The sequence below is a fragment of the Phalacrocorax aristotelis genome, chromosome 5, assembly GCF_949628215.1.
Source record: "Phalacrocorax aristotelis chromosome 5, bGulAri2.1, whole genome shotgun sequence".
Classification (NCBI taxonomy): Eukaryota; Metazoa; Chordata; class Aves; order Suliformes; family Phalacrocoracidae; genus Phalacrocorax; species Phalacrocorax aristotelis.
In genome coordinates, this window is record NC_134280.1 from 41,349,841 (window position 1) to 41,362,287 (window position 12,447).

General features: G+C 51.2%; 1 protein-coding gene across 1 annotated transcript in view; it reads right to left on the bottom strand.

Moving 5' to 3' along the window:
- The window catches only part of RBM44 (RNA binding motif protein 44), a 45,255-nt gene that overhangs the window by 3,374 nt on the left and 29,434 nt on the right, over positions 1–12,447 (bottom strand). The window contains 1 exon segment of the mRNA XM_075092511.1: positions 7,359–7,497. Within this exon segment, the coding sequence (XP_074948612.1) occupies positions 7,359–7,497 (139 nt within the window).

The following is a 12,447-nucleotide window of genomic DNA, read 5'->3' on the forward strand; positions in this document are numbered from 1 at the left end:
TCCCCCACACGATGGCGGACTGCATGCCATGCCCTGCTGTGCTGGGGATGCTGCTGGGGTTGGGGTGCTGCTGCTGGCTACAGCTTGAGGAGGGACCCCACTGCTGCTGCAGCTGAAGCAAAACACAACACCTGTGACCAATGCGGCTGCAGAACAAGACCGGCACAGCATGCCGCCAGCTCTGTCTCCATGGCCCTGGACTGGGAGAGGCTCAGGTTGTCACCCGCTGCCAGGGCAGGTGGCAGAGGGGTGGGAGGGGCCGAGTGTTTAGGGAGCCCCTGGTGTGCAGCTGGCACCACCCTGGAGCTGATGGTGAGGACTCATAAACTGGCAGCATCTGGGGTTTGCAATGCCTGGCAAAACACCCAGATGATTTTTTTTAGGGGGAAGGACCTAAGAGACCTGAATGCCACCAACCCTGAATCAGACCTGAGGCAGGGTTGTGCAGAGAAATACACATGCCCTGCGTCCTCTCCTCCCTCACGCCGCAGACAGGGGCTGGCTGCCCTCTAAAACTGGCTGAGCAGGGCCTTATGGCTGTTACTGATGGCAGGGGGATTAATCACAGGGCAGATCCCTGGCCGGGCTTCCAAGAAGTTCCACAATGGCTCAGTTTGGTCAGGGTAAATAAGGCAGTAGAGGGGCCACCGGACCATGGACCTGCACCATGGCACGTCCCTGTGGCTTTGCAGAGTGACCAGAGGATCTAAGGACACAACATCTAAGGATGGTTGTCCCGACTTACCAACCTGCCGGGGAGCAAGAAGTAACAGAAGGGGTGGGTGTTTTTAACACTGTTTGCCAGGGGCTATGAATACCCGACGCAGCCTGAAGCTGTGTGCCATGTACTATTCATAACAGCTGAAAGCCAGGCTACAAAACCTGGCTGGCAATAGAGGAGTTAACATCATATTTGGCGTAAGAGGATGCAATAAAACCCTTTCCATTGCCCACATGGGAAGGCATTTGAAATCTCTCCCTGCCTCTCAGAAGGACTGTCCACTTGTACGTACAGAAAAAAATCGTGGTCAGAGCACTTGGGCGGGTCCTGCTTCCCCCAACCCTGAGGAGAGCTCAGCAGCTTCGAGGAGAAGCATCCCCAAGCCCAAGCTGTGCTCCTTTTCCCAACGGGGCTTGGGCTCCTCTGGGTTTTTTTCTGGTGCCAAAATTCACCCCCAGCCCAGTGAGGGCTCCCCTGGGAACAACAGCTCTCGGGGGCTCGACGGTGCTTTGCGATGGAGGGATGCCCGCGGCTGGAGGAGCACTGAGGATGGAGGGCGACCTCAGCTCCCTGCGATAGTCAGCACATCCCCAGAGACCACTAGACATGCAGGGAGACAGAAAGGAGAAGCGGTCTGCACCCACGCCGCCTCCTTCTCCTGCCCCACCTCCTCTCCCTCCATTTTGCCTTAAATACCAATATCTTAATTTAAAATCCTTAAAGGACTAGTTTTAATTACTAAAAGAAAAAAAAATATTAAAAATTGTGATTACTGAGCTGATGTGGGATAGCACTGGGAACAGGGCAGGTTCTCCCAAGCCATCCCACCACCACAGGCTGCAGGCAGGGAGACAGGCAGCCTGCCCTGGAAAGTATAGCTTTGCTTAGCTCTAAATATTTTTTTCCCTGCCCAGTGTGAACTGCAATTAAAACCGCTTTCCTCATCACAATGGAAATAGTCTGGGTTAGAGGCTGCCGCGGCAGGAGAAGGCCGAGCAGCGTGGGGACCACGTGGGGATGAACTCCCGCAGGCAGGCTGGGGACGGGAGCTAGGCCGCAGGTGGGAAGCAATCGAGGACTGATTTATGGTTTGACAGGCTCCGAATGCTTACACCACTGTAAATCCTAAGCAATGCCTCTGGGGTTTTTTACCACTGCAACCAAGACAGGAATTTGATCTGCTATTTATTCCTTGCCAGCACCTTAGTGTGGACACTACAGATACTAGCTAGGGTTCACAGGAATGCCAACTCTCCCTTTTGCCACCCATATCGGGACTTTTTTCCTATCCTCCCCAAATCCCTTGCTTCAGAAGGAAAAAAAAAATACCACAAGGCTTTCCTTTTGCTTTGTAAATTAAAAGACAAAATTGATTTCTTCCTCTGCAAGGCTGCAGGGCAAGCCTGGAGACATGGTAAAGGGGTATCCAGAAGGGAACTGGCAATCTGAAGATAAATACGTAGGTAATGAGATAATAAGAGAATGGATCTATAACCTGAAGGCACACTGTGAGCTTAGTCACGGCTGTGAAAGCAGCCCCACAGCAGGGGTAGGAGCGGGGCAGGGTACCAGGTGTGCTGGGAGCTGGCAGCACCGGCACATTTCTGGACCCAGCTGCAGCTGTCAGACTGGCAGGCGAAACAGCATGCTGCTGAGCTCCTTCCCCACAGGATGCCCACAGCAATTGGAAAGCATTCCCCAGAGATTTTAAGGCATGCCACGGGACAGATATATTTGGGATGAAGGCGCCTGGCTCGGCTGGAGTGACACCCGCAGCTGCAGCACCACTCAGCACAGTGAGCATCCTCCTGTGCTGCTCGCTGCTGCCCGATGCACCAATGCTGTGCAAAAACCACCGAGCCAAGCCGTGCCATGGCCACAGCCCACTGGCGAGCTAAAACTGTGCAGGAAAATATATCTACCAGTCATCGGTCCTGCTCATGCATTTGTGGGTGAGTGGCCAGCAGTCCAATCCCTGTAGCAGCTCCGGCTCTGCCAGCAGCCCTCCACCTCCCCAAAATAGCCGCCCTGAGGGAGACCACAGCTAATCTCCCAGCTCAGTTGCTGCGCTGATGAATCTGGACCTGGAATCAAAATAGCCAAGTTGATCTTCAGGATAATTAGTCACGCACAGCTGAGCTCTCGGTCAAAGCAGCTCGGCCACCACCATGAAGCAGAGGCGACCACAGTGCAGCTCCAGGTTTAAATAACGGAGTGGTGGCAAGCCCTGGAAAACAAAACACCAGGTGCTTGGTCTAAATTGCTCTCAGGCCAAGGATCCACAGGGCAATACCACAGAGGGGCTGGACAGAGACCAGCTTGCAGCATGTGAGCAGGCAGGTGGGCAGCTGACCCAGTAGGCACCGGCACCCACGGCTCTGGCAGGAGCATCCGAGGCCACACCAGACCACTCGTCCTTTGGGGGGGAAGAAAGGGAAGGAAACCAGATGACCCAAAGGAGAACACCTCTCAGAGCAGTCCTTCTCCCTTCCCAGGAGACAGTGTTCATGGCCAACTTCTGGAACTAATTATTTTATTAAAAACCACCTGGCATCCCTTTCCTGAAGCATGTAATGGCTCACACAAGTTTCCCTGGTACACGATTTTGACTATCAAAAAACATCAACTTTCCCCAAATAAGCACAGCTAAGAAAGCCAGCAGAGCTCAATGCTGTTGGACAAACCTTCTCAGAGAGTTGGTGCTTGTTCATGAGGTCCAAGCCCAACCTCAGCAAACACTCCTGGTCTAGAGAGACCCCTCCGTTACATCTGAACGCAGCAACACCAGCAACACACGAGCTCAGTTAATACTTCTGAGGATAATCTGCAGACTATAAATAGGACCAATAAACCACAACTACAAACTCTGCTGAGACAATTCATTTATCCAGATGTTCCCATCATGCCATTCTCAACTGAGCAGTAAATGATAGGCCTAACAGGGATTTCGCCACTAAATGCTGCATATGAGAAATCAGAACTGCAAACCCGATGCTGCTGATGATATGGGACGTATCAGGGGCAAAAACTTCAAATATTTCTCATTCTCATTTTGGACAGGTTTCAAGCATCAAAATTCCCCTGTTTGGGGGAAGATACGGAGAGGAGACAAGGCTCTAGGCAGGTGTTTTATTTCCATTTCTTCCTCTCACGCCTGGTGGAAGTCAAGTCCTTCCCCCTGAAGCCAGATGGGCGGCCGGCCAGCCTTTGCCACCACCTGCCCACTCCTGCGGGGACATCCCAGTACTTTTTCTCCTGAAAGGGGATGGTGAGTCCCACGCACAACCAGGGGTGTCGAATGAGGTGGCCACCCAAAAACATTAGCCTTGCAGAGCAGCCTATTTACAGCAGTAGCTGAGCTATTTCTACCTGATTTTCCCAGTGTCCAGAGGGCACAGGAGGATCAGAAGAATGTCAGCTCTTAAATAACTCGAGCCTTGTGTTTGCATGGAGCAAATGGACTCACACAATCAAATTAAACACTGCAAGTTTATCAACATTTCCTCCAAGTGCCTCAAGGATAACAAGTTTAGTAGAAGCTATTTAGAAGAAACGCAGGATGTTGGAGATAAAGAACACGCTCTTTAATAACACCTCTGCTTCCTGTGTAGTGGCTTTGCTGAAGGTCTGGTGGAGGAGATGGATTGCATCTCATCGAGCCTGCAGATAGCACCGAGCCAGGGCCAAAAGCAAAGTCCCGCCCCTGAGACACACTCAGTTGCTGCACAGGGACAGCCTGGACTGGGGAGAGCTCTGCTGGGACAGCCTCAGGGGTGGGAGCTCACCTCCAGCGCAGCCAGGTGGTTGTCTCCTTCTGCCACTCACCACGTCTGGACCACATCTGGAGGCTGCCTCCAAAGGTATCAGCAGAGGGGGACAGCTCCCGTGGAGACCCCCAGGGTGGCCCAGGACCAGGGCAACGGCAGCAGCCCTGGATGTTTTTGAGGTCCAGATGAGGTTTCTCAGAACGAGAAAATTCCCACAGTCTTTCTACTCTCTTTTCTTCCCCTCCATTTTGTCACCAATAAAGGGGAAGGAAAACACAAGCTGTCCTTTTCAAAAGCAAGCTATCTATCTATCTATCTATCTATCTATCTATCTATGTACCTACCTACCTACCTTTACATACATACATATATATATATTTTACTTTGGCACAGAAGAAAGGGGCATGAAGCAGGAAACCAATGAAAATCCCACAAAAACCTCTAATTTTTGTGCAAAACACTCATGGCATATGGCAACATCTGCTTGCCATTTCCAGCTGACCTTAATCACTGCCTTGTGTCACAAGAGCTCATTTTTTTCTGCTGCTTCATTTCCTGGAGAAAGACCACGGCACAGCAATGCTGTATGATGCAGAAAGCCAGCTCAGGGTGGAGAAATGGTTTTTACTTTCTTTTTTTGGGCCCTCATGCCAATACACGGACACCCCTGACTGGTGTTTGCCACTTTAATCAAAACCATTTAACCAGGAAAATTATTTACACCATGGCGGTACCAAAAAAAATCAGCTTTGCTGATTATAAAGAGCTAATCCAACAAAAGCATCATTCAGGTAGTTTGCAACAACAACAAAAAAAGGGAATGCCAAAAAAAGCCCAAAAAAACCCACAGAGCAGCCGGTTCCCCATACACAACATCCCTGCTCTCCCTGATGCTGCTGCATTCCTTTATCACCCTCATTATCCCCACAAGGACACCACTGAGCGCTCCACCGTGACAGCAGACCCCATCTCCAGTTCTCCTAAGTCATAAATTACTGCTAATTCCCTGACACTGATTACAAACAGGAGGCTTAGCAGAAGACTGCCACGTCATACCACGCCAGCCTCTCCCTCTAGTTGCTAAGAAAATTCAACACACAATCTTTGGAAGTAGCAGGCAAGCCAGCAGGTCTGGTGGGACAGCCTGGGATTTTCTCATAGGGTCTGAGAGCATCTCAGTGGATTGTGGGGTTTTCAAGCTGAGTTAGGACATTTTGGACTGTCTGGAGAACCTGAGTGCTGAGAAAAAAGAAAAATCTCATGGAAAATACGTCCATCAAGCAGTGAGTCACCAGAAGAGGTAATGGAGCCATGACAGGGATCCCAACCTACTGCCCTATCAACACATTGATATCCACCATGTAGCAGACAATGGTCTTCTCTTGAAGCACCGCCACTGGGGCATGTGGTTTCTTCATACGTACGTAACTGTATTGAGCAAGATTGCCATCCTGATTTCCAAACAATGGAAATCCTTGGGCTCCTTGGGAGCCCATTTAATCACAGAATGGTTGAGGTTGGAGAGTACCTCTGGAGCTCCACTTCATATTGTCCAAATGCTCCTGCTCAAGCAGGGCCAACCACAGCTGGTTGCTCATGACCACGTCCAGATGGCTTTTGAATATCTCCAAGGATGGAGACTCACAACCTCCCCAGGAGACCTGTGCCCTCACAGTGAAAAACTGTTTCCTGATGTTCAGAGGGAACCTGCTGTGTTTCAGTGTGTGCCCATTGCCTCTGGTCCTGTCACAGGGCACCACTGAGAACAGCCTGGCTCTGTCCCCTTTGCACCCTTCCTGCAGGTATTTATATACGCTAATAAAACCTCCCTGAGCCTTCTCTTCTCCAGGCTGATCAGCCCCAGCTCTCTCAGCCATTCCACACAGGAGGCATATTCCAGCCCCTTCATCATCTTCATGGCCTTTTGTTGGACTCTCTCCAGTATGTCCATACTTCTCTCACATGGGGGAGCCCAGAACTGGACCAGGGGTGGCCTCACCAGTGGGTGAGTAGAGGGGAAGGATCACCTCCCTTGATCTGCTGGAAACTCCTCCCAGTGCAGCCCTGGATACTACGCACCTTCTCTGCCACAAGGGCACATTTCTGGCTCATGTTCAACCTGGTGTCCACCAGGACCCCCAGGGCTTTTCCTGCCAAGCTGCTTTCCAGCTGGACGGTCCCCAGCATGTGCTGGTACCTGGGGATGTTCCTCCCCAGGTGCAGGTCTTTGCACTTCCCCTCGTTGCACTGCATGAGGTTCCTGTCAGCCCATTTCTCCAGCTTGCTGAGGTCCCTCTGGCTGACAGCACCACCCTCTGGCGTGTAACACACTCCTCCCAGTTTGGTGTCATCTGCAAACTTGCTGAGGGTACACTCTGCCCCATCACCTGGACCACTAATGAAGAAGTTAAGCAGGACTGGACCCAGCACTGACCCCTGGTTTCTGGCCTCCAGCTGGTCTTTGTCCAGTGATTGCTACCCTCTGGGCCTGGACATTCAGCCAGTTTTCAACCCACCTCACTGTCTGCTCATCCAGCCCACACTTCCTCAGCATGTCTGTGAGGATCTTATGGGAGACAGTGCCAAAAGCCTCACTGAAGTCCAGGTAGACAACATCCACTGCTCTCCCCTCCACACACACCTCGTGGCCCCTCCACAAGTGATGGGGACAGGGAAGCCCCTTCAACTGGACCCAGCAGGGATGGAGCCAGGGCAGAATCAGCACTTGCAAAGTGGGGTGAAATGGTACATTTGTTCCCCACCCATGAAATAAAAGCCACCACTGACCTCCTTCCCCCCAAAATCAAAGACAGGTACAGGCGGTCCCAGGACGCCAGGAAGGGAGGGGTGAGCACAGGGACCTCACTTACCCCACGGTTTCATCCCAGTCACACCAGAGCCGCTGCCCGATGCCCTCCATGCTGAGCTGGAACTGCTTCAGGCAGTAGTGCCGGATCATCCAGCCGTAGTCCGCCTCCTGGCACGCTGTCGCTGTGATGAAGTGATGGGCTGGAAGACAGGCAAGGGGCAAGCAGGGTTAGGCTCTGCCGCAGCGGGTCATGACCAAAGGACAGCCCCTTGACCCCCACCATGCGGTCCTGTCGCAGCTTTTCAGGCAGAGCGCATCTGCCAAAGAAAAGCTGGACATCAAAGCAGCCCCACTCTCAACCAGCTTCTTCAAAACCTCCTTCTCAGGGTTTTCTTTCTGTCTTCTCATTGCTCTGACCCTGCAGCATTATCCTCCGTTACCCTCCCAAGTGCCTGACACTAGATAAATCAATTATTCAAAATATGTCAGATAAGTCATAAATGAGTAACGACACAGATTCATGCTCTGCTGATCCCTTGATATATGTCTTTGGACTTCAAATTCCCAGTTTTTCTGTATGGGGGAAGTTGGGGAGTAACCCCATGGCTCCTAGACAGGTCCCTGCTGCTGCTGAGCAAAGGACCCCTTAAAAATTATCTGCACAGTGCCACGCTTGGAAACAAATATCCACCCCCGCTGAAGCGCAGTGATAAGTGTGGTGAAATTAATCTCATTTAATTCACCTCTGGATACATGTCCCTACTACACGGTGCCTTCTGGCTTGGGACCAGAGAAGGAAGAGATGCTGCTTACTTCCCTACAAGTTTGTGCAGAGCTAGTGCAATGTTGCTAGTGAGTGGAAAGGAAAAAGGACAGTAATGCTACAAAGTGAAGGAGGAGCAGGCTTGAAGAAAAAAAAAACCTTGGGAGGAATGATTTACTGAGCCTGGCTATAAATAATATCTTTTCCTTGGTCCCAAAGTGCCAGCTAGTGCCTTTGCAGCTCCTGGTGCACATTGCAGGCAGGCATCACATACCAACTCTATTTTTTTCCTACACGTGAATAACTGCACAAACAAGTGGGGCTTTATTTTTATTTTTATCTTATTTTTTTTAACAAAACAGAATTTAGCTACTAATTTAGCCCTCCTTGAGCCAGACCTCCACAGATCCCAAATGCTCGAAGCACTTAGGTACCAGCATCTTATGGCAACCGGTGGGAACTCAAGACTCACTGGGGGATTTGGGTGGCGAGGGCCCCCCAACCCTTGGGTGAGGTTTCTGGATGGCTGCAGGGCTTCCACACTGCCTCCTACCACAGCATCTGCTTCAGTCTGGCTCGAGACAAGACAACGTGAGTTATCAAGCCAAGGGAAGGGAGTTAAGGAGTGTTAAACCTTCACTGTTGCAATAATAAAACTGAGTTTATTGTAATCTAAAGCTCTCCACAACTGATACCACCCAGGGGCTCAACCTACAGCACCTGCGCAACACAACCTCAGCCAGAGATAAGCCCTGCTCTGAAAGGGGAAGGTTTGGGATGCTGAAGCAAAGCACCGAGCGAGGAGGGGGGAATAATTTTATGTGAGAGTAGGACTGCAAATCTCAGTCCAGGCAGGCTCAAGGATGATTGATGGTTGGGAGGCTTTTCTTCCCTTCCCAACCCTTCAAATCTGCACGAATTAAGTGAACAAGTGACATGGCTGAGTGAGCATCAGCAGCCAAGGGAGGTTCAGGTGCGACCCTGAGGGGTCAACCCTTGGTGGACCGGACTGCAAAGGACAAGTGCCCTGCAAACATTAGGCCCATCACACGGCCAGAAAAACAGCTTGCAGAGGAAATGCCAGGGTGAACGCATGAAGTGCAGAGCAGGAGAGAGCTGCATAAGGGAAGAAAGGAGAGCAGGGGAGGTGAACAGATTAAAAAGCAGCCGGATGAGCAGCTGAGGGGATTGAGGAACAAAGGAGGAAACGGAGCCAGGCAGAAATGAGTGAGACACGCAAAGTGCAGAGACAAATTGAGGAAGAGAAAGCCGCATTAAAAAACTTGACAGCAACACAGCACAAGAAGAAAGAGAAGCAGAGGTTACCTGAGCACGGCCAGGTTGCCCTTTGCCTGGCTTCGCTCCTCCCCACTCCCAATTTGCATGGACAAGCCTAGAAATAAGTCATCACTTGTACCACAACAACAACTGTCTTTAGAGATGCTCAGCCATTTCCTGACAACCATGCAAAATGGACCTAGAGGAAAACACCTCCACAGGCAGCTCCACCTTGTGTGGAGAGAGGAGAAACAGTAAATTAGCCTTGGGGACAAAGCAACTGAGAACTGCAAACTGGCTGCGACACCTGCTTGAGTAGCTGCAAGGCACGTATCTCTGGTAGTCAGCATGAAAATGAGCCCTACTATTAGAAGAAAAAAAAATCCAACCCAAACCAAGTGAAAACAAATCCCCAGGGAGCTTTAAGCACTTGCGAATCAAAGCAGCTCAAAAGACACTGCTGGGTTGGACGCAGCCGTGGGCTGAGTACAGGTGTGGGCAGCTAGGAGAGAGCCAGTGCACGGGCTTCATCATCCCCGAGCGCGTGACTCTCATGCTTGCACTTCGTTCCTGACTCTTGTCTCAGCTCTGAAGGTCCTTTGCAGGCACGGCACCACCTTTCTTTCCCCACCAGCAGCTCTTCACAATGTTCTCCAGGAGCTCTGCCTTCCCCATAAGGACTTGCCTTCTGCAGTGGTGAACACTGCAGATGCCGATAGCCAAGGCTTAGCTTGCTAACCCCAAGGAGTGGTGCAGAGACCCATCTCCAGGAAGATGTCTCTCCCACCGCATGTCCCATACCTATACATGGGGTCTGTCTGCAAATCCTTTTCCCTGGCAACTGGGGAAACCATACCCATCAGCCAGTGACCGGGACATTTCACAAGAACATTTGATTTTTAAGATTGTGAAGGGTTCTTTTGTTTTATACATCAGAGGCAAAGAGCATCCAAGAGGATCAAGGCTCAACAGAGCCCGTTGTGTAAATGCTGTGAGGATGGAGCTGGGCACAGGAAGGCCAAAAAGCTCTTTTGTTTTCAGCTGGCCAGGGATAATTTCCTTTAGCTTTAAATGCACATTTTAAGGTCAAAACAAGGAGAAGCTCCTGCCAAGTTTCCACATGGTCCCCACCTAAACCCACAGATCTTTCCCTGCTGCTTTCCAGATCTCTCCCAAACCCATGTTTGTTGACACGCCAGGCTGGGAGAGGCTCAGGGTTTGTAATAACAGGGGGGAAAAAAGAAGGGACGGATTTTTGTATCTCTTGGCTCTCATTCCAGAAGGTTTTCCTTCCCCCCTCAGCCCTGCTGACAGAGGCAGCATAAGTCAGCTGCAGTGAGCTGTAAATAACTGAGCTCCGGAGTGGTCACGTCTCCGTACTTAGCAGCATCCATTTCTGAAGGCTTTAAGGAGCTGCTGAATAAATGAGCTCCAAAACCCAACTATACCGAGGCTGAGATGTCTCCCTTCTAACATGCACCTGGCGCTCCTGTTCCCTTGGGAAAAATGGCATTGGGAGCTGCAGGAACACAGTGGACCCCTGGGAACAATCTACCGGAGCCATGCGGTACCTGCAAAGCCCCACTTGATCTTTAGGTGCCACCTAGACATGGAGCAAGCAGTCATCTCTGCCTTCCCATGTCTCCCCAGCCTGTGCATCCATATAGGTGATACCACTGTGAGCTGCCCAAAATTCATCCTTGCAGCATGTGTGTGTGCTGCCTTCTAGCATGCACGGACATCTTCTGCTGGAAGGTGGCACCATCAGATGTGGCATTTATCTCAGTGCGAGGACTTGCACGACTGTTGATGAACACCCTTCCCTGCCGAGAGAAGCACTGATTGCCTGTTAAAAGACGTAACTTTAAGGATCCTTGATTTGCCTCCTCACAGGGAACATCCAGAGAGCAGAGGTGAGGAAGTGATTGGAAGGAAGGCTTTTTCAAGCATCCCAGATCCTCTTGATTGCCCTGGGATTGATGTCCTGAAAAGTCTCAGCAAACATCTACCAGGGTTCAGCTTACTGAGGGTTAGCTGCAAAAAAAACTCAAGTCACTCATGTATTTCAGCAGAAAAACAATGTTGGCCCTGAATGGTTAGAAACATTTCGGGGAAAAAAACTGGACTTTCTTCTGTTGCACTTCTTACAGCTGGAGTCTGGGCCAAGAGCTCTGGGCTTACAGCTCCAGAAAACAACTTGGTGGACACCACCTTCATCATCTCCTCCTGCCACTACTGCAAAGCCCGCACACTTGCCACAGTGATGGTTCACCAGCAGAAAGCCCTGAGCCTTCTCTGCAAGAAAAGTTTTGCATTTCACATCATCTCTGCATAATCCTTTGGTCTCTGGCCATTTTCTCCTCAGTTTTCTGGGACTTCTTGGGCTCATCTTGCTGGGATGTGCAGCCAACCCCAGGGGGAGGCAGCGGCAGGGAGGACCGCAGAGCCTGAGAACAGATGAGCATTTCAGGCTGGCATGGCACAGGAGGGCAAAGCGATGCCAGCACTGACAGACCCGGTTCCCACGCACGACGACAGAGCCTGTTGGCATTTTTTGCAAGCCTTGCCACTCGAGCCCTCTGCCATTCAACCTCTGGGTGGTGCCCATGACATGTGCAATGGGAATATATGGAGGGTTTGGGTCAGTGAGTCCCAAGTAATGCAGTCTCAGTTTTGGGGAGATCTCACCAAGGTGGACTCACACGCCATGTCCTTCTGGGCTTGCTGGATTTCTCCAGATGCAGCCAGGGCAGCCCTAGCCATCAGCCACGTGGCTCCTGCAGATGAAGGCTCCTCACCCAATACCTGGACTATACCCCCTGTTCACAGTCTCATCCAAGAAGGAAGCCCTTGATGGAGGCTCTTACATAGGATGGGAACTGGGGACACCCTAATTTGAGAATCCTTTCAGTGGCACCCCCTGGGTGCTGTTGGAGGGGCTGCCAGACCACCCAGCATAGCTGTACCTCACTGCTATTCAGCAAGCAGGGGAGACTGACTCCCCCAAGCCCACGATACCCCTTAATGGTGCTGCATGACGGATGAAACTATGTGACTACATGTGCAGAGTTGTCACTAGACCATCGTGGCTATGGCTGGACCAGTGGGG